This window comes from Epinephelus fuscoguttatus, linkage group LG9 (assembly GCF_011397635.1).
Source record: "Epinephelus fuscoguttatus linkage group LG9, E.fuscoguttatus.final_Chr_v1".
Lineage (NCBI taxonomy): Eukaryota > Metazoa > Chordata > Actinopteri > Perciformes > Serranidae > Epinephelus > Epinephelus fuscoguttatus.
This window is the reverse complement of record NC_064760.1, coordinates 15,803,906-15,825,931: the sequence shown is the minus strand read 5'-3', so window position 1 is coordinate 15,825,931 and position 22,026 is coordinate 15,803,906. Positions and strand designations below refer to the sequence as shown.

Here is a 22,026-nt window from a genome sequence, read left to right as displayed (position 1 = left end):
TAGCACCATAAATGTCTGTACCAAGAGATATTGAGATGTTTCAGTGTTTCACCAACCAGTGGACTGACATTGCAAACCCAAGAGCCAAAAATCAATCACTTCTCAATCAATACAACAGAAAATTACTAGTATTGGTCTAATTGACTTAGTGATCGCTGGGTTCTCATGAATCTGTCCAATAAATCAGGTGAAGTGACACACATTGCAATTGTTGTCAGGCAGGTTAGTGCGTGTGAGGCAGCAGGAGAAGGACCTAAATGCAGAGAGTCAAGACCGATACAGTTCAAAGATTTAATGACCAGCTGAAGATACAAATAAACTTACAGACACAGGTAGGTCAACAGGCAGGCAGGTACAGGTGGCTCAAATGCAAAGAAACATGGCAACAATCTGACAGCTGATGGGGTAAAGGGGCTGGTACATGTGCTGCAGGACTGAAGAGGAAGTGAGGTGCAGGTGGGAAGAAGAATGAGGTGACTGCAGAGCAGATGGGAGTGTCAAGATCTGGATTGAAAGGTCTGAGGACATCTAGTGGACAGGTAAAGAATTACAGTGTGTGAAGAGGGACAGGGAAGAAAGGAATACACACTGTGACAGTTGGAAAGATTTAAAGGAGCATTTTCTTTTATTTATGAGACTTTTAGCAGAATTGTATCTGAAGTGTCCTTCATCCATCTGCTCTGACTTAAATAGACAAAGACATGAAAAATGCCGTAGAACAAGACCGAAGCAGATGCCAAGTAGACAGCCTCAAAATATCCTTGAGTAAATGTCCTGCATACTGAGCTGAGTGAATCATTGATTTCATCAGAAATGTACTGCCTCTCTTTGCCTGTTATTGATTTTGCAATGCACTTTGTTTACCAGCTATAGCACACAACGCGCAGTTCTATCTAATTATTGTGGAGAACGTGCATCATCAGGTCCCGTCAGAGGTAGGATTAGTCTTGGCAGGTCCGCGCCGCTTTTGTAACAGCAGCCAGAGTGAAGGTCAGGCTTTGTGCACTCCCTGACTTTTTTTGGACTACAAACTGACTTATGTTTCGATCACACTGTTAAAATTGATTTCCTCAAAATGCACTGAAGTGCCATCTGTGCGACTCTCTCCGCTGTTGGGTAGCTGCTCTTAAAATCATTAGTAATAATATCTGAGATGTAATCACGATGAGACGATTATTGAGCCCCATTTTCACATTGGCAAGAGAGTAAAATCATAATTAGGCACATCATTTCCTGGACAGAAATGTGACAAAATGTCAGTGTGTGGGCATGAGAGCAGTAGATTCTCTTTCCTCTCAGAAAAATCACATTACTTAACTTAAATGGCAAATACATTTAAAAAGAACAAACAGGAGCAATATGGGGTGCTTCTTTCGATTAAACCCTTTAGCTACGAGGCAGTGAATAATGTTTGGTGAATAATTTATTATGAAGGTTTATTGATAAAAACGACTTGCCCCCAGTATGCTGCCTAAATATCTGCAAGGGAACCGCAGAAAAGCAGAAACTAAAGCGACAACAGTTTCTACATTTGAAAGCAAATTAATCCCCAGCCTGTTTTATGTGTCAAATGTAATGTCAAATAATTCATCAGACAGAGCATCACTAAGCAGGGAAAATGAAGCTGGTTAAATATATTTAAATCTAATGCATGTCAGCCCTCTACTTTACTCAGAACATCCTAATGTGATGGGATACAGAACACGCAGCGACTGCAACATGAAAACTGTTGTTGAGGCAACACACTGTGGAGCCCCCCTGTGAGCTGAGAGATTTAATCTCATTCACAAAGAACTGAGAAATCCATCTTTGCACTACATGATTCCCAGCTGTGAGCATCTGGGAAAAGTGGGGAAAAGAGGAATAGGAAATTAGTGAACACTTCCCTAATACTTGAGATAAATTCTTTCCAGCATCTAGGGCAAGCAGATATAACATACAAGATTGAGGGTTTTCACATAAAAGCAATCGCACTATGACTTTCTAATTACATTCTGACGAGTAAGAATGAACCATTGAGAATCTAATTAAAGATATCTACAATTCAGTTTGAGTCACCATACAACTTAATGGTCCATTCTTAGTAGTCACAATGTAATTAGAGATATCCTAAATTAAAAAAAAATGTGACTAAATATTGAATCCAAATTCTATGAGGGGGCGTCTGGTGGGGGAGTGTCTAAGATTAATACCACTGTGTTTACAGCATGCTTGCAGGCTGCACCCTCTTCCCTTGTTTCCTGTTGCTTCTCGACTGTCCTCTGTCAAATAATGGCGTACAACCTCCCAAAACAAAGGCAAAAAAAAATATGCTCCAACTGCAGCCATTTTAAAACAGAGCTTTAAAGCAGTGGTTCCCAACTGGTGCAGCCAAGCGGACCAGATTTCTCCTTCGTCATTAGTTTGAGGTCCCACAGCTTAATACATTCAGCATCATACTTGCGTTTGGCCATGTCGTTGAGCTAGTTTGCTGTCTCTGTTAAGTATCTGTCCGATAGTCACTCAATCTACAGCAGGAAATGGCACGTCAAAATAAAAGCTCTGTGCCTGAAATTCACTGTACTTTAAAATAAAGTGTGTTAATAACAAACTTGACAAGCTTTAGAGTCACTCGCAGTCCATTCAGAATGTATCTGTGACCCACTTTTGGACCGCGACCCACCAGTTGGGAACCACTGCTTTGGACTGTTCTTTTCTCCACAGCTTTTTATTAATCAGTTTTTATTCATTTTATCAGTTTAGTTTTTAAATTCTTCTGTACTTTTATTAAACTTGCCTGTGATTTGATTTATCATATTTCATTCTTCCTTTTTTATCTATTTATTTTTCTTGTCTTCTGACTGTAAATAATAATAAATACTGTATGATAAGATGCTATATAAATAAACATGCCTTGCCTTTGCTTAAAAACTGAGTGTCCCATCCTATCTTAGCATGGAGTATATCAGAATGTTCATTGGTTTTCATTGTTTTTATTTACTTAGCCCATAATAATCGGCTATACTCCCACCAATTTCTAGTGACATGAAATTGCTCATATATAGCCAATGTTCGCTTGCAGCCTAACAGGCATGCAGGGTATATAAAAGATTATGATTTACCTCCAGGCAGGTGTTCACATGGCATATCTAACCCTGATAGCAGATACTGCAGTCCATGCCTTCAGGAGAGAGCGCATCTTCAGAGACCAACATGACATGTTTCAAGAGAGTGACGACAGGCTTATCAGCTGTTTCCGACTGCCAAGACATTTACTAATATGTGCGAAGAAACAGCTTCACTACTTTCTCCACGGTCCACCTTGTTACCAGCTCACCCTTTTTCCCCTTTAGGAGGGTGGCCTTGTGGGTCGTGTGCTTCGTTGTACATGGAAGGAAGCAGCTATCTGGGTGTCATGGTGGAGACGCATGCAACAAATAGCGATGACAGCAGTAGAATTAAGCGTCTAGATAAGCTCAGGGCTACTGTTAGAACTCATGAGAAAGCCATGTTTATTGATCTGTGATGAAGACTGCAATAAAGCCATTGTTCATCGCCATCCTTTCTTCTCCACACTGGTCCAGACTGCTAGAAGATAGTTACCAGCTAATAACAAGCCAAGCTAAATTAATGTTAATAAGCCAGCGTGTTCCCAACTACGGTTCAGAGCCAGTTAGCTGTCACTGAGAGAGGCAACAACCTCTAAGCAATTGTATTTCCTTATATAAAGAGCAGTATGCTGATTGCAAATAGCGTGCGGGTGCCTGTCAGTTTAGAATGATTCTGATTCGCTAACATACGCACGGTGGTAAGAACAAAATTGCACGTGTCATGAATCTGACAGTAATTTTGTGTGCACTCATTTTGTGTGCAAAGTAAGAACATTGCTACGCACATATTGGTAAATGAGGCCCATTATAATTGCACATATTTAAAGTAGATGTGACAGTCACGTTGTCGTTATGACTCGCGCAGATGTCAAACAACATGGAAACCCAAAATCACTCGCCTGAGATCAGGAAATCAGAGAAAATAAATCTTCAAGTGGTTACTTAAACGTTAAATGGATAAAGAAAAAAACAGCTCAAATGAAAAAATATCATCATTTACAGGTCATATTGTGAGCTTATTACCAAAGCCATTTCTCAGCTCACCAAGGACCTAATTAAAGTAGCACCATCAGCACATGTAGGCTCCTTCCCCCTGTCACAGTCACATAAACAACTTATGCAGCTAATTACAAGACAACAAATGATTTTCCACTGAGTGTACGTGGGCCGTACAGTGTTGTACATTTTCTTTTATGTCACTTGCTCTTGCTGCCACCTGTCCCTATAGATCAATACAATAATGGAACTCCTTGGCAAGAAGGCACACCATCACACAGCTTTCCCTTTCATTTGATCCCCGTACACTTCATAACAAAGTTGCCAACATAAGTCAGCCATGACAGTCTCTTCAATTATGTGACACTGGCAAAGAAAGGGACGTGATGGATTGGTGTCAAAGCTGTGGGGAGCCATAAGGCAGACAGAAAGCACGGGCTGCCCATCTGTCAACAATCTCAATTAACCACTGTACAGATAGAGGCACACTGTTCTTTTATGCAGCGGCAACAAGGGTCTCTGTCATGACGGTGGGCGAGATCCCATATTTACAAAGAGAAAACTGTGTATTCAAGTGAGCTGGATTGGTCCATCCATCAGCAGGGGGGGTGAGTCAAATTGAAATTTGACATTTAGAGCCCTAACGCCTCTGCTCACTGGCACAGATATGAACTACAGCAAGTGACAAATTGTTTGTATCAGGCCTGTCCCTGGGTGAAGCCTCTGATAATGTTTAGGGTTGAAATAGGCACCCTTGACATTTCGCTGAAAGGTCAGGTTTTGTGTTCATTAATGCTCCCTTTTTACATACAGCCAGCAGTGGGGATGAGGATTATTGTCATAATCTGGGTTTGGGCCAACCCGTTGATGCTGCCTCATTTGTTTTGACTCCTTGCAATATCGGGAAACAAGGAGTCATGCACGGCAATGACAAACTGTCAGGAGCAAGATCACGGGAGGGTTTAACAGAGGCAGTCTTGCTGATTCAAAGAGTGTCACCTCCGTAAAGTTTCGACTCTTTTGTCTCTCTGTGCAAACTCCCAAATAGCTGATTTGATTAGCAAATAAATAATACGCAGCTCTCTCCTTGTATTCCAGCAAAATGGCAAAGTATTACAATAAATTCAAAACTCATCACTCTCTCTGCGTGTGTGAAAAGATCGCTGACAATTTCACAAGGAAAAGCGTCCAGGATTAATTTGCTTCTGTAAGCAGGGTGTCCGTTTACAGCTAAATTAAGAAACCTATCTGTAATTCATTTAACGTCTGCACCAGACAAATTAGTGTCTTGGATCCGGAGCTAATAAACAGCTTGAAGCGGCGTCGATATGTACATGGTCCTACATTATTGCTGATAGCGTGTGTGGCATTTTTGATTAGCTCGGCTCCTCGGGGAACAGCGGGGTAAATTGGGCCGTTTTCTTTTCATTCTCAGTGTCTGTTGGAAGCAAATACAAATAGATATCCTGCCAGTTTTTTCACTTACAGTTGAGAATCCCGCATTAAATCTGATTTTCCTTTGGACACAAGATGATGGTTCACTCCCTCAATTTACCCTGAAATGCCCTTATGAAAAAATACTATAGTATAAGTAGGGTGGCGATTGAGGCTTTTATCTGTTGCTCTCAGCGAGACTGGATTACCAACCAGGCAGAGCAGGCACCTGCCACAGGGCCCAAACCTCCAGGGAGCCCCAAAAGCCACAGGTTTACTGTGTCATTATTACAATTCCCTACTATCTGAGATATACTGAAACCAAGTTTTTGTTGTTTTCTTAGCTCATGAAAAGTTGACACTTCAAAGATATGGCCCTTTACATGACAGCAACACTGTTCAATTTTGATTAAATTACTGTTTTAAAGGAGCTCTGTGATATTCAGAATATCAACAACAATCTGCTATCATGTAAAGATACAGAGTGCCTCAGGGATGATGTTTTTCTGTAGGCTGACGTGGAAGTTAGCATCGCATTGGTACCATTGTCAAAAAGCAAATAAGCTCTGTGGCAAACAAACATTTATGGTACTTACATATTTTATTTAGCAAGATAATCTCGACAAATAAATACCACTTACGATAACTGAAGCCTTAATGCCATTGCCAGACATAAAAAGCTAACATTAGGCTATACACAAACTACACTAAGTTCACATGACCTAACGTCACCACTACAAGGCTGTAACCACGTTCAGCGCAGCTTGGTGTGATGACATTCTGTGGTCTCATTTAGCCACTTGTTAGCAACCGCCTTTTATAAGACACATAAGAGCTTTAAAGTTCACAAGTGGGTTATTTACTGACGTACTTTATGTCGTAGAACAAAACACTAAAGTCACTTAAGCTTGTCCTTATTACAGGCATCTAACAAAAACCTGCTGACTTCAAGATGAGGGAACCATGAGTGGGAAAATGCTAACTCGTTATTGGGGCACTCTATAGTGTAATTATGCCGTCAAAGTCATGATACCTCCCTGCATGTTAGTGCATGTGAGTCCCGTTTGTGAATCTCACTGGCTTGCTAATCTCTGCTGCTCTGCACGATGCTCACACTGCATTGAATGCCACAATCAGGGCAGCATCGTTGCGAAAGCATATTGCCCTCCCTCCAGTTTCCGCCCAGGTTGACACTGTTAGCTCTGTCAGAACTGCTGCCGCTGTTAGCACTGTTTGTGCTGTTAGCAATGCTCTCGTCAATGGTTGCTAACAGTTTAACTTTAGTTTGGTAGCAGTTTAGTAAATTTAAGTTTATTTTAAAAGGCTTTTCGGCCCACTATGAGGTTTGAGTCATAATCATATAAAGTAATCAATCTATACCACTCTCATGTTTGTGCATAAAATATAAAGCTAATGGCAGCAGGTGGTTAGCTTAGCCTGTCTCCGTCCAAAGGTGTCAAGTTAACCTCATTAATTTACCTGCATTTGGGTTTTAAGCCTGTTTGTTACTAGCAGAAATTAGCATTAGTCTTTTCACAGTTAACTACATCTGTAACCAAAATAACAGCTAGCCTTAGGGTTTTCTCCACCCTCTCATCCAAATATGGTCACTTCTGCCTCCAAAATCCAAGATGGCAACAACAAAAATGTCAAACTCATGGCCTGAAAATGCAAGTCCAACATCCACTGGGTGATGTCATGTGGCTATGTCATAATTTTATACCGTCTATGGTACAAACAGCATGTGGTAGTTTTAAAAGAGGTCAGGAGCTAGACTATTTCTTGGTTGAGTGACTTCCTAAAGTGTCTGCTGGTTGACTGGCAACCCATGGTGAGCAATATGTCTTCAGAGATTTCACACTGGTTCTGTAAAACTTTTATTATTTCAGTGGATAGTGTGCTCACATGATACCTATTCTATCAATCAAAATTATGACACAGCAAATCTGGGGCCATGACACACTGTCGAGCAGAGGCTGAGATGCAGCTGCTGGACAGAGCCATGATCTGTTTGGAGAGTAGGAACAAAGAAAACAAATGCACAAAACATGTCGTCAGCATTTTCAAATTAGACAGCTTACTGTCTTGGTCTGACAAGATCAATCACATTGTCTCCATGATGGGAAGGGGCATTGCCATGTCAAGGATATATTGGTTAATGTGGTTATGTTCCACTTTCTGTTATGAATGATGTTGTCCAGTCAGTCGCTCTGTCCCACCTGGAGTGCTGCCCAGTCATCTGGTCAAGTGCTGCTCAAAAACACCTTAAAATGCTTCAAATTGCACAAGGCAGCCAGATTAGTTCTTCTTTGTGCCAATGTGTGTGCATAATTGACTATCCTGTCTGACTGTGGAGGCGAAACTAAAATCTAGTCTTTTGTTATCCATGCATACTGTCATCTTAAAAAATACACCTCAGTTTTTTTGGTGATAAACTAGTATATAGTGGTTTTGTCATGGGTATGTGATAAGTCAAGTGAGCACTAGGGATGGGTACCGATACCCGGTACCATGACGGCACCGGTGCTGACGTAAACGGTAGTAACCAGACCGGAAAGCAACGCAGATTTTGGTGCTTCGTTTCGGTGCCACTGAATTTTTCATTACCGCGCCCTTACCTCTATTGCCGTGCCGGTGTTATGCAGAGTTTTGGATCCCTGCCGAGAAGTGTATCCAGCTCATTGGGCAGCCGTGGATGTGCGCTACACATGACGTCATGTCAGTATATTTCACCTGCACCTGCACACAATAACCCTTGATTGGATTGAAGTGAACCTAAAATGCCGAAGGCGAAACGGTCGAAAGTTTGGCTGCACTTCACCTCAAAAGATGCAGACTCGGCTGCCTGCAACAAGTGCTCGAAGGCGATATTGTGCAAGGGAGGTAACACCTTGAATTTGATTAAGCATCTGACGACGAATGGCATTTTTTTAAAAGCCGAGCAATGCACCGTCTTTGATAGCCTGTGAGACCCCACGCCAAGCACATCTTCTGCCGCTATTGGAGTTAGCAGCATCCCCGGAGAAGAGAGTCCCACTCCCAGCCCTGCCAGTGTCGTTGACGCTACAGATAATGACAGCAGCCGTTCTTCTTCGGGTGAGTAACTTAATGTTGTTAATGTGTAATTTACGTCGAGTAAGTAACTTAATGTTGCTAAATTAATGCGCTAAATTCATGCATGTAGGGTGAACCAGCAAACACAAAATGCCTTAATAAAAAGGCATCGTTTTTGGACAAAGTTTGTATGTTTTCCATTCTTTAAGCACCGGTTCGAGCACCGTTTAAGCACCGGCACCGTTTCAAAAGTAGTTTGACACCGGTATCGGATAAAATCTAAACGATACCAAACCCTAGTGAGCACTGGTCTCCTGGTGGCACCAAGTCTACCAACAAATTTTATGATGCAAACCGTTCTTTAAAGAGGGGTCTCAGCTTGGGATGTGCTCCCTACAGATTAATAAAAAATATTCCCTCGCTAAAACTGATGAATCACATGTAAAATTTGTTATGGCATTTATAATAAATGTTTTATTTGGTACAGTGAGTTTGTGACAGTTTTGTTTTTTCATTTTTTGTCTGATATTGAATGTTATTGTCTTATTGATACTGTGTGATTTCAAATTGATGTATTTTTAATGTTGTTTTGTCAGTGGACCCCAGGGAAGACTAGCAACCACTTTGTGGAAGTTAATGGGGTTCCGAATAAAGAATTAAGAATCACATAATGTGTGTTTTTTTAATCTGGTGGAAGGATTTTTCAGTCAAAGTTGAAACAACAAAGATATGATGAGTTAAAGTGTTATTTTTAGTACCTGTCCCATTGACTCCAATAGAACGCTGTCACTGTCGCCATGACTTTTCCTTCTTTATAGTGTCCTTGTCCAGGACCCTACAACAGGTTAATTCAGCCATGTCTCTCAAAAATGTAATTACATGGTATTTTATGCTCATTTTGTCACTTAAGGCATTTAATGTGCCTTTTTCAATACGTTTAAACATCACAATTTTACCAACAATGAATAAAACCTAATATGTATGATTGTTGTCATTTTTGATGTTGTTTTTGTTGTTCAGTGTAAATAAAAATCACAAGACTCATTTATTACCTTGTCATGTCATGTCAGCTGACTTCGTGTTTTCACCTGACTCCACCATCAGCGGACTTTAGCGCTTCCTAGTTTGTAGTGAAACGCCATTGGTCAGTTATAGACGCATTTTGATTCTATTGGTCCAGATTAACGTCACTCATCAAAGGGGGCGGGCTGAACACGCTTTACACGAGGAAATAGATCCAAATTCAAACACAGTCGCTTTGTGGTCCGTTGGTGTGAGAAAAGTGTCGAGTTTAAAAGTGAAAATGTGCAGAGCCGCGTGCCTCCTCGCGCTCATCGGGTTAATCAGCCTCGCTGCTCACGCGCTGGACAATGGTCTCGCGCTGAAACCCACTATGGGCTGGCTGCACTGGGAGAGGTTCATGTGTAACACCGACTGTGACACGGACCCTGATAACTGCATCAGGTAAGAGACACCAGAGCCGCTGTGTTCGGGCACAGTCTGACATGACTGTGGGATAAAACACAATAAAAGAAGTCTTATCAACGTTATTCAAGTCCTGAGAAATACTCCAGCTCCTCCTTCATACATCTTACTCATAAAACATCTGCTTAAAATCATATTAAAGTGATTCAACATAGATAGAAGGTTTTATTATGCTCTGTTAGAAACAAGTCAAATTGGACCCAACGCCCTCTGTATACAGGAAGTGACAGTATGGAGTGTGTCTGCACCATAAACTAAATAAACAAACCTACAGTGTAATTAAAAATAAATAAAAACCTAAACTTTCTTCAACCATACTTCATAGTTATAACCACAAACTCATAACATCTTTTTGTGCACCAATCATTAATAATTACGTCAGCTAGTTTGTGATTATGAGATCTTTATTTCATAATTGAGAAAGTGTCTCAGAAGGCAAGAAAATGACACCAGAGACACGTGATTTGTGAGAGGAGTGGACATTTGATAAGACAGGAGGAATATAACGACACCATCTGATTTAATTTGCCTTCATTTGTGCTTTGGTTTGAGGCACTGGGAGATAATGATGTCTGTGTGTAATGTAATCAACTGAATTTGCAAAGTACTTTGTGAGCACGAACATAGACGTTGGCACATTCCTGAGGAGCTGAACAATATACTGTAAGGTAATATGGTCGTATAATATATGGATTAATTGACACAAGACAGAAAGTAAGATCGAGAGACACACAGGTAAAGACAAATTACAACAGTGCAACAAACTTTATCAGTGTTGTTAGTCGCAGCCCTATGATATCAACCTGCCAGTTATTCTCTCAGTCCTCATCATTTCTGCATATGACATTTTACTAATTATCAAAACAGTTAATTCATTGGTAAGCTTAAGATAAAACACCCTTGTGATTAACAGATGCAAAGTCATAATTAGGGCTGCAACTAATGGCTGTTTTCATTATTAATTCATCTGCTAATTATTTTCTTGAGTGACTGATTAATCTTTTAAGTCTTTTAAGTAGCGTACGTTTTGTTTGATGGCTTCTTCCGGGTTTTAAGCTTGTTTTTCACCAGCAAAAATTAGCATGAGCATTAATGTTATCACAGTTAACCACATCTGTATCCAAGCTGACAGCTAGCCTTGGGGTTTTCTCCACTCGCTCATCCAAATATAGTCACTTCTGGCTCCAAAAATCCAAGATGGCGACGGCCAAAATGCCAAACTCGGGGGTTTAAGAGGCCGTTAACACGTGGCCGGCTATTTTCATAAACGGACATTTCACCGTCTCCGTTTTCAAAAAGATCTTCGTTTACACTTACCCGTGTATATATACACAAGAGCATGCCAAACCTGTAGGTGGCAGTGTAACGAGAAGCTCAAGCCTTCCATGTATCCATTGTCACCATAGCAACATAGGTTGCACTTTTGACACAGGCGCAAGTTCCGGCGCATACTGTGACGTCGGCTGCCTATAAATCCGTTTATCTCCATTTAAATCAGTTTACATGCAAACGCGCAACCGGAGTTTTCCAAAATCTCCACTTTGGACAGAGTTTTTAGAAAGACTTGTTTTCAAAGGAGAAATCTCCGTTTGTGTGTAAACGAAGGGCACAAACGAAGGAAGATGTCTCCGTTTATCAAAATCACCGTGTACGTGGAAACGGCCTCTCAAATGGGAGTCTAGCAACCAGTGGGTGATGTCATGTGGCTATGTCCATTACTTTTTACAGTCTATGGTAAAAACAGCAAGTGGTAAGTGGTAAATGCCAGTCACACATTCCTAGAGGTCAAAGTTACGTCTGAAAATGCATATTCAGTTTACAAGATGTACAGTCTACCTTACATATGACAAAGAAATGCAGCGAATCCTCAAATTTGAGAAGCTGGAACCAGCAGATATTTGGCTTAATTAATCACTCAATCATTATTACAGTAGATACATCAATTAAAGGTCCAGTTGTAGGATTCAGTGGCATCTAGCAGTGAAGTTGCAGAACTTACTGCAACTGTCGACTATCGACTATCTATCTCAGTGGTTTCCAACTGGTGGGTCGCAGGTCCATTCTGAATGGGCCGCAAGTGATTCGAGAACGTCTCAAGCTTGCAAAACAAACACTTTATTTTGAAGTACAGTGAATTTCTGGCACAGATCTTTTATTTTGAAGTCCCCTTTCCTGCTGTAGAGTGAGTGAATAATGGTTAGCTACTTAACAGAAACAGCAAATTAGCTTGACAACGTGGCTGAATGCAAGTACAACGCTGAAACTCTGAGTACCTCGAACTAATGACAAAGAAGAACTCTGGACCTTGTGGCTGCACCAGTTGGGAGCCACTGATCGGTCTCACTATCTATTAGAAAGTAGATATAAACGGCTCATTCTGAGATCACGAAAACACGACTGTTCTTATTTTTAGGTTATTATAAACTCATGAAAACATAGTTATGGGTATTTAGTACCATCTCTGCCAATAGATGCCCCTAAATCCTAGCCTGGAAATCTATACTCAAATCTAGAAAGATTTTGAGTCTGGCCCTCACCGATACACCCTTCGTACCCAAGGGGCAGCACTAACTGAGGCATATATAAATGCCGCCCACGCAATTGGATAGCATGATAGCCAATCAGAGCAAAAAACAAGGTGACGTATTCATTGCGCTAAGCCCCATTTGTTTGCCGAACAGTGGGGCTAACTGATATATTATGCTTTTGCCATATCCCGTCGGCAAAAACGTCCTTCCTGGAAGCGAAGGCTTCTAGGGCAGTCTTTTGTTCCTCGCTCAAGGAAAAAGATAAGTGTAGTTGGCTTAGCGTTTCTTCCAAAGATAAACTGAATGGATGCGGTCCTTCGGCAGCTGCCATCTTGGCTGTTTACTTTTCGACTCCTATGGCGCAGCGCTGTCGACATCATGTTACGCCTGCCCAGAGCCTGCCTCTGTCAGATAGACTGAGGGCTCTGCTCGTCGGGGCCAGATCCCCGTGCAGAGCAAATTCAAATTTGCTCGGGGCAGGGCATCTGGATTTCCAGGTTACCTAAATCCCACACACTGGGCCTTTAATCGATTCATGTTTGTTGCTCTAGTCGTAATTACAAGTTAGTACAGTCTCCATTTTATGTAATTTGATGAATGCAAGACCCTGTTTTATTTCAGGGACCTCACCTCAATACTAATTACTGACAAACAACTCACTTCCTGTGCACAGCAAACCTTTCTATCTCCCAGAAAGACCCGGGCAACAAAGCCCTCAGAGCACCAAATGTCAGCCTGTTGGTTGAATTGTTATTTTGTTATATCAGTTGACAATGAACAGTAGGGGGAAAAAAAGCAAAAAAAGCATTTGTTTTCATGAGTGTAGCATGTATTAGTGTCTGCCATCTTTGCTCCCGCACATGACATTGAACACTGGCATCTTAACTGATACCATCGGCCGCGCCTGTCTCCTCCTGCTGCTCTGGCAGTGAGCGTCTGTACATGCAGATGGCAGATGTGATGGCGAAGGAGGGCTGGAAAGAGGCCGGTTACGAATACGTCTGCATCGATGACTGCTGGCCCTCCCACCAGCGCGATGCCCAGGGCCGCCTGCAGGCAGACCCCAAGAGGTTCCCGGGGGGCATCAAGAAACTGGCCGACTATGTGAGTAGTAGGTATAAAGGAGGCGTGGAGACTCGGGATGTTAATATGAAATTAATGACATAATTCCTCTATAGACGTCAAAATGATTCAGATAGACTTAAGCAAAGCGAGGAGTACTTTCTTTTTTTTAATTTCACCAGCTGGAAGGAGCAAAATTAGATTATTATTAAAGCTGTTTTCTAGTTTTCAGTCTCTGGGCTGCACTTTTAATAGTATACACTGTTATGTAATAGCAAACTGTGTCATATTTAACACATATTCCCACTGATGCGACTCCCTGGGGTGCAGTGTTCGCGAATCTGTGGTGCAATGCGTCTGAGTATGGAAATCTTTGACAAAAAGTTTGGGAACCCCTGTTTAAATAACTCTAAAAGTAAAAGTGATTACACAGTCAGATTACATATTCATTATACATCCATCTGAGTCGACCTGCAGGTATTTACATAATGAAGGGGAGAGGACCAGATGTGGAACCCAGGTCTCGGATTTCATACCAGTGGAAATTCAGCACTTGGAGAGTCAAGGGAGATACGTGGGCATATATTGCCTCATGTAGGAGGGTGCTGTCGTTCATCCTCTTTGCTACAGTAACAACTCTCTTGAGTCGGAGGCCGCTGTGACAGGCTGATTCCTACACAGGCAGCTAGAAAGTGACATTCACCAGGAAATAGATATATTTGGGCTCGCTGGAGACGAGCTGTGTCCTGCAACAGAAGCATGAAGTTTTTAGCTGTGCAACATCGCCATCTACTGGTTATACAACCTGCTTGTAAACTACACCAGTGATTCTAATTATTTCCACTGTGTAAGGTTCATTCGAAGGGGCTGAAGCTGGGTATCTATGCAGATGTGGGGAAGAACACCTGTGCTGGATACCCTGGCAGTTTGGGTTACTATGAGACAGATGCTCAGACTTTTGCTGACTGGGAGGTGGATCTGCTCAAGTTTGATGGCTGCTATATGGACTGGAAATTGCTGGGAGAAGGTAAGCTTTGGTATCATTTACACTATTCAAACATGGCGATGCTTATCCCCACGTTAGCTGTCAATTTAGTATCTCATTACTGATATGTCATTCACCTAATGGAAGTATTTCATAGAGGGAGACTGGAGTATTTTTAACCTGGACCTTTTTCCTCCATGTTTGTGTGTCTAAGTGAGTAATGGAGACAGTTTTGGAAATTGGTCCAGTATTGAGAGAAACCGCTGCAGCCACAGCTACGAAACAGACTGCAAAGATTGTGCTCCATCATTTTACATCCATTAAAAGTGTTTGCTTTTGCCACTGACAGGCTCAGATTGTTATTATAAGTGCCTGACAACAATATGGAAATGATCCCTACAGTGAAATTAGACATTTTTCTCACGTAACCAAGTCTCACACAGGGAAATGTCTTGTTCTGAATTCTTGCTGACTTGTTCACATTTTAAAATCAGCTTAATAGTCAGCCATGATACTGAAATGTTTTAGAAACATTAAGCTGTACTTGACACAACAAACTCTTCTCAGCACTTCTCTCTCCAACTCTCACTGACTTTCCTGCAACAAGTCGCCTCTCGCAAGATTTCATAACGAGACTTGTCCTTAAGCAAGAATTGGTCACACACGACAACAAACAGACCGGATCAGCAAAAGATAAATAGAAGCATTTCATTTCTCCGTAAGGTCCTTTCCATAATGTTTTCAGACATTTATAATAACAATTGGAGCCCGTCAGTGGCAAAAACAAGCACTTTAAATGGATGTAAATTGACATTACACAATTGTCCATAGGGATGTTTCGCTGTTTAAAAAAACTTTTCATTTGTCACTTAAACACAAAAATATGAAAAAATAGGCTCCAGGTTGAATAATAACGATTTTCCTTCAATAAGGCTAATACACTTCAATAAACTTGGAAACATATGTTAACTTTTACATTTTTATCAGTGCTCTGGGTCCATTTTTATGGTTCTCCTCTCACTCGAAGCCTCCATGGACTCAGTGGATAAGGTGTTTTGTGAGGTTTAATCTAACACTTTATGATTTGTTCTGATTTAGGCTATGCCAACATGTCAAAGGCGCTGAACAAAACTGGAAGAAGTATCCTGTACTCCTGTGAGTGGCCTTTATATGAGTGGCCCTTCCATCAGGTGAGAGGGAAGATGTTTTGTTTTTACGCTACTTTACATTACAGCTGCAATGATCAGTCAACAGAAATTTATTCAGCAACTATTTTGATAATCAATGTATTATTTTAGATACTTTATAAGCATAAATGTTAACATTTGATGCTTGTCTTTGTCATATTCCAATACAATAATTTGACTTTTGTCCAAAGGGAATTACCGAAGGTGTATCAAACCATGTCGGAGCAAGAGCTAGGTATCGTCCAAAATTGGGGGTGTATCCCTTTAAAATGAATATCTAAAAGCACGTCCAGTGCAACAGTGCCTTTGCATAGGGGTGGGAAATTATACAGCAGTTGATTAATCAAGAAAATAATTAGAAGATTAATCAGTAACAACAACAATCATTAGTTGCAGCCCTGCTTTATAATCTCAACACATATTATTAATCTCTGGTCTATTTTCTAACCTTCTACCCACACCAGTGAAAACCAATATAACCAGCTGCTTGATGACACCATCCATCATGTGTTACACTACATTTAAGAGCCTTTCTGTGCCTGCAGCCCAACTACACAGCCATCCGTGAGACGTGCAACCACTGGCGCAACTTTGCTGACGTGTTCGACTCATGGAGCTCTGTCAAGTCCATCTTGGACTGGACTGCTTCTCATCAAGACATCATTGTCCCCGCAGCTGGACCTGGGGGCTGGAACGACCCCGACATGGTACTCCGCTGTGCTCAGTCGCATATAGGCGACTCTGTTTGACCTCAATTTAAGCATACAACCAGTGAACTACAAGTACCAAGCTGTACTATCATTTTAAAAACCTCAGTGACACTTGCCAGTTGCTACATCTTGAAGACAGACTACAGATTTAAAGGAATAGTTTGACATTTTGAGAAATTAAAAAGTGTTAAACTGACTTCATAGTGGCTTAAAAAGAGCCGAATACATTTTTAAGAGAGCATCACATTTCCCACTCATAGGTTGTTGTACTGCATTCTGTCCAACGGCCTAAAATACCCCGTTATCTCCATATTTATGACACTGGTCCATTTCCCCAGCTCGTGATTGGGAACTTTGGCCTGAGTCATGATCAGCAGGAGTCTCAGATGGCATTATGGGCTATCATGGCAGCCCCTCTGCTGGTGTCCAATGATCTGAGGGACATTTGTCCTCGCTCCAAGGAGCTGCTGCAGAACAGACACATCATCGCCATCAGCCAGGACCCACTGGGCAAGCAGGGATCCCTCACTGCCAAGGTGAGTGAGAGAGGTGACAGAGAGCATGATCACCTCCTGGAATGACAGCTGCCGGCATTTATAGTACATTTACTCCATACAGAAATGCTAAAAGCTCTGTGGTCACCTTGGCAAGGTGTTGAGGAAACAAAATGATCTAGTACTCTATCATCATCCACATAAAATGTAACTTGTTCTACAGGTGAACAGTTTTGAAGTGTGGGAGCGGCCTCTGTCCAATAATAGACTGGCTGTTGCTGTGCTGAACAAACAGGAGATCGGCGGTCCCCGAGGGTTTGTCTTTAGCGCGGCTCCCAGCTGGAAGATCTGTGACCCCCAGTGTAACGTCACACAGATCCTGCCTCAGTACAAGGAAATGGGTGTTCTGACTCCACAAACCAGAATGGTTATATCTGTCAACCCCTCAGGTACCACTCTACTGACTGTCACTCCCATCAGTGGTGACTTTACTGGGCTTCACAAGCTACAATGGAAGAGCACATCTGTCAGTGGCAAGCACACCATATTGTAGTCCTCAGTTATGCACGTTCAAATTTTGCTTATGGTTTTAAATGGAAAATTGTTGATCTTTAAACATTTAAACAGATGTGCTGCTTTTGTAAAATGGAGTGTCTATATTTCATAAAAGGGAAAAGGTTTCAGGGTTTGGTCAAACATGCACAAAATTAACTTTGACAAATATTTGCTTTCCACTCAGTGTGAGCCAAGGGCCAAATAAAACAGAGTGGCAAACAAATTCGCATCACGTCGAGTGTGTGAAGAAGACACTGATTGTCACCCTGTCTAACCAGCCGATATTGTATGATAATCGCCATGAAAAATCCAAACTGCACATTGAAAATGTAAAATGTACAGACAACATTTCACTGTATTACAAAGCCAGTTACCAACCACCACACCCGACACTGCCCAAATGTCACCACGGCAGGTGATGGTCACTCATGAGCATTTGTTGATATGCGTCCATGGCCTTTCAATCTATAGTTTGTGTGAATACACCTGGATATTATGACAATTACTTTGCACCTGCTTTTTAAAATGTTGAATAAATCACTGGAAAATGTTTTTGAACTTGAACTTTCTGTAAAATCTTCAGAAGTGGTTGCAAATAGAGACTTAATTATCTCAAAAGACAAAGCTTGAATTTTGGACATCTGACCATTATAGTGAAACGGAGGTGAAGAAAAGGCCAAACTCCAAACTATGTTTTTAATACATTTATTGAAAATAGTGACAACTTGCTCCAGAAGATTGGACCACAGTTTAGAACTGGATGACCTGGCCCTGTAAGAGAACAGAAAAACACTTTGGTTAAAATGATGTTCAACCACATAAACATACATCAATGATATATTGTTCGCTCTGAATGATAAATGCTACTTGAATTATATTTTACAATCAACTGTGAAACTTTTACACTTCAATAAAAGATGTTTTTTTTAACAGTTTGATGGGATTTTCTTCACATTTGTTGGCTTCATCCCAGGTTAAAAAGCAGTCTTATCATGTTTAACAACTTCATTATTTTACACTGATCTATTTTGAGTTAAGTTGCACTGTAGGGTGGGTGAAGGGTAAACAATGATGAAAACCTATCTATGTATTCATCCTAAAATAAAGTTGCCCTCATTGTGAAAGAGCCAAATCCACACGCTCATCCTTATGAAATTACACTTGAAACTAACATTTACAGATTTTCCTCCAGACCACCAAGGGACTATCTGACATCATGAGATAATGGCTATGCAATGACTCTTGGTTTTGCATGTTAGTATTAAAGCTGCTACAGTTAGACCAAATTAGGACCTATTTTCCCCTTAAATGATGCCCTTACTTGGCCCCTTTCCACCATAACTCATGCACTTATAGCCAAGAGCAAAACTCAAAGCTATAAACCACTTGCACTAACTTTCATTAATGCAAGGTTAAATCTACAAATATGACTCAAGGTTCTATTTTTTCTGCAAATTTAACACTTAGCTTTGTGTTGTTACGCATTCCAGCAGATATTAATACGTCAGGCCAGAAAAAGGCAGCTGAACTGAGCGAGTAAAAACGCCATTTTATGATGCACACATTACACTGGCCACTTGGACCAATGTAACTATCAGCACTTCCTCTTCAGTATAAGGAAGGTGGACTTAGCATGACCAGTCCTAAAATGCAAAACACAAAAAGCCCTACATAATACTTTCGGTAAACATAATGGCTGCATTGTGTTCATGCCTTGTTTTATCTCATGTATAAATCCAATGTAATGTTACCACTGTATAATCAAACATTTAAACGCCACGTCTCGTGAAGAAAAACGCCAGTTTAGTTCAATACAACCTTTCTCACGTTACATTATTTTACATATATTTCCAAAAATCAATGCTCCTGAACACTTAATCCTTCCTCTCTATCGGCAAGTTTCATAGTGTGCTTAAGCTTTTGCAGCCAATACTGTCAGTTGAGAAACACTGAAACATCCCTCATTCTCACACATATCATTTGTTCCTGCCTATTCAACCTGTCAATTTTTTCATGTCTTCAATATTTATTTGAAAGCAAAAACATGTACACTAACTCAGAAGGTATCACTAAATAAAATCCAGTTACATCCTAATTCTATGCTATAAACTAAAAACCATACAGTAATGCACTCTCAGTTACACTGTCTGCTCCAACATGTCAGTGTTCCAACTTAGTCTAATATTTTAAAACCTAATACACATCAGATCTAAGTTTTCTTGATCATCTTGCAAATGCCAAATCAAAGTTAATGACATTTGCTTTCTCTAATTGTGATGCTTAACATAATGGGGACACAATTTCATTATTTCAAAAGATTACATTCAAGTTATTTGTCAAGATGTTGCTGAATTGACTAGATTATTTTCAATGGAGAGTTACAAGATCCACAACATGTCAGATCTTATTACTCCCCACTGAAATAGTGTGGAAAAAACCCTGCATCCATAGAGTGCATGGTTAGCTTAGAGAATTTATATTGTGACACTGGGGTGCACTGCAAAGGTTTTTGACCAGAGACATAAAACTATACTATTCAGAAAGCATTACAGCACTCTATAAAGAGCCCATCAAACGCAGTAAGCTGTGGGAATACACTCATACTGACATTACTGAATAAAACGACGCCTACCTTTCTCTTCTTGTCACCACCCAACTCGAAGTGCTTGCATCTCTTGATGGCCAGCATTCTCTTGGATCTGCAGTTGGGCTCCACACACTCAAGCCTCAACACAATCTTCTTTGTAGTCTTAGCCTGAAAACACAGTCAATCATTGAGTTTGGATAACTCACACAGTGGCGCTATACTTAGTGACAAATCTAATAGCACTGGAAAACTGAACTCACCTTTTTCCGGAAGATAGGCTTTGTCTGACCACCGTATCCACTCTGCTTTCTGTCGTATCTCCTCTTACCTGCAGAACAAATACAGTTAAGCTATATTTTTTGACAACTCATGTGCTAGAGATATACAACCTAAAACTTGAGGGTTTATTTACCCTGTGCATAGAGGGAATCCTTTCCCTTCTTGTACTGGGTAACCTTGTGGGGCTGGTGCTTCTTGCACTTCTTGCAGAAGGTCCTGCGGGTCTTCGGGACGTTCACCTGGACAACACAGAGTAATGCATTAATTTAGCTAACACTTTCATCCAAAAGTGACTGACAATGTGTATTCAACCATGTGGGTTCAACCACAAATGTGCAATAATGATATGCAATGTACTTCAGGTACTACAGAAGATAACTTTAGATTTGAAGTAAACCTGCTAGCACACTGGTCCACGATTTTAAGGTGAACCTGCCTGACACTTTAGAAATGAACCACATTGACACCCAATGCTAGTAAAATGTAATAACCACTAGCTTGTCTTGATGACATACGCTAACCATGAATGGTAATTCCGCAAAATAACGTTAGCTAGCCACACGTAAAGCACAACAGTGCTGTTCTAAAATTAAACCTCATCTTATTTTATATTTGTTGGCACGTGAAAACATTTTTAAATTTAAAGCTGACGGTCAGAAAACTCGTGTTTACCATTTCCACGCTGGTTAGCACCTTGGTATGGGTAAAGGCAAGTGACGTTAGCTAACGAGCTAATGTTAGCATTTTAGCTATTGAGCGGTATTTCTGTGTTAATTTATAGAAAATATGTCACGCTACAATAGCATTAAAAGTCACAAGGCTGGAGTTTGCCTTAACGGTTACTTGACTGACATTTGACACTAATTTCCTCTTAATATTTTGACGCCCGTTAGCGCTCGGGTAAGGGTGAAGGCAGGAGACGTTAGCTAGCAAGCTAACATAATAGCAGTGTAACTATTTAACGTGAAGTCAGTGCTTAGTTGGTGTGTAAACGTCTAACAATGCAACAGTGTAATAAATGAAAAGGATGCCGTTTGCTAAAACAGTTTCTCTGGCTGACATTTAACTGTAATTTATCTTAAAAGAAAGGCCGGCTGAAATGGAAGTACGCGTTGCAGCAGCATTTCATCCATCACAGCAAGCAAAGTTTAACAGCCATCTAACGGCGTAAAATGAACACAAGATGGCTAATACTATCACCGTTACGTGTACTAAAAGTTTGTTACCATATCTGAGTTTAGTGGGTGCAGTGATAATTGTTTAATCGGCAAGATTAAGTTAGATTCTGTAAAGTGTCGTCGTGCAATAATTTCATACCATGGCTGCGTCCCTTCGCAGAGGAAAAGAGGGAGGTTGAGGGCGGAAGCAGTTCCTAATGTAGCTCTCAGCGGTGAACGGGCCGTGCAGTCTGCCCCCTAGCGGCGGGGCGTTACAGGACGACAAAACTATAAACAACACACCACAGAGCTCAAATATTAGGTAAAAGAGCTCACATTTTAAGTAAATGCCGGCAGTTATACGTTTAATCTTTGTAAAAGACAACAAGCAGACTTTCTACTGTCTGCAAAACTTATCAGTTTG

The 22,026-nt window shown here is 40.9% G+C and overlaps 2 protein-coding genes across 2 annotated transcripts; one reads left to right on the top strand and one right to left on the bottom strand.

Moving 5' to 3' along the window:
- Window positions 1-9,770: 9,770 nt before the first annotated feature.
- Window positions 9,771-18,514, top strand: gla (galactosidase, alpha). The gene is made up of 7 exons (XM_049585316.1): window positions 9,771-10,037; window positions 13,516-13,690; window positions 14,501-14,675; window positions 15,732-15,823; window positions 16,366-16,527; window positions 16,869-17,066; window positions 17,248-18,514. Exons 1-7 carry the CDS (start codon window positions 9,877-9,879, stop codon window positions 17,575-17,577), a joined length of 1,293 nt encoding a protein of 430 aa, XP_049441273.1. The 5' UTR covers window positions 9,771-9,876; the 3' UTR covers window positions 17,578-18,514.
- rpl36a (ribosomal protein L36A) lies at window positions 18,269-21,842 on the bottom strand. Its single transcript, XM_049585318.1, has 5 exons — window positions 21,763-21,842; window positions 20,579-20,684; window positions 20,427-20,494; window positions 20,212-20,334; window positions 18,269-18,350 (listed from the first exon to the last, which is right to left on the bottom strand). The coding sequence occupies exons 1-5, from the start codon at window positions 21,763-21,765 to the stop codon at window positions 18,330-18,332; spliced, it is 321 nt and encodes a 106-aa protein (XP_049441275.1). The 5' UTR covers window positions 21,766-21,842; the 3' UTR covers window positions 18,269-18,329.
- Between the last annotated feature and the right edge of the window lie 184 nt (window positions 21,843-22,026).

Excerpts from the sequence above, each read along its gene's own strand:
- gla (XM_049585316.1), top strand. The coding sequence starts at position 9,877 with ATGTGCAGAGCCGCGTGCCTCCTCGCGCTCATCGGGTTAATCAGCCTC. Across the intron at positions 10,038-13,515 it reads GACCCTGATAACTGCATCAG|TGAGCGTCTGTACATGCAGA; the intron begins GTAAGAGACACC and ends CTGCTCTGGCAG. Across the intron at positions 15,824-16,365 it reads ATGAGTGGCCCTTCCATCAG|CCCAACTACACAGCCATCCG; the intron begins GTGAGAGGGAAG and ends CTGTGCCTGCAG.
- rpl36a (XM_049585318.1), bottom strand. Across the intron at positions 20,335-20,426 it reads AGCCTATCTTCCGGAAAAAG|GCTAAGACTACAAAGAAGAT; the intron begins GTGAGTTCAGTT and ends CTGTGTTTTCAG. Across the intron at positions 18,351-20,211 it reads GTGGTGACAAGAAGAGAAAG|GGCCAGGTCATCCAGTTCTA; the intron begins GTAGGCGTCGTT and ends GTTCTCTTACAG.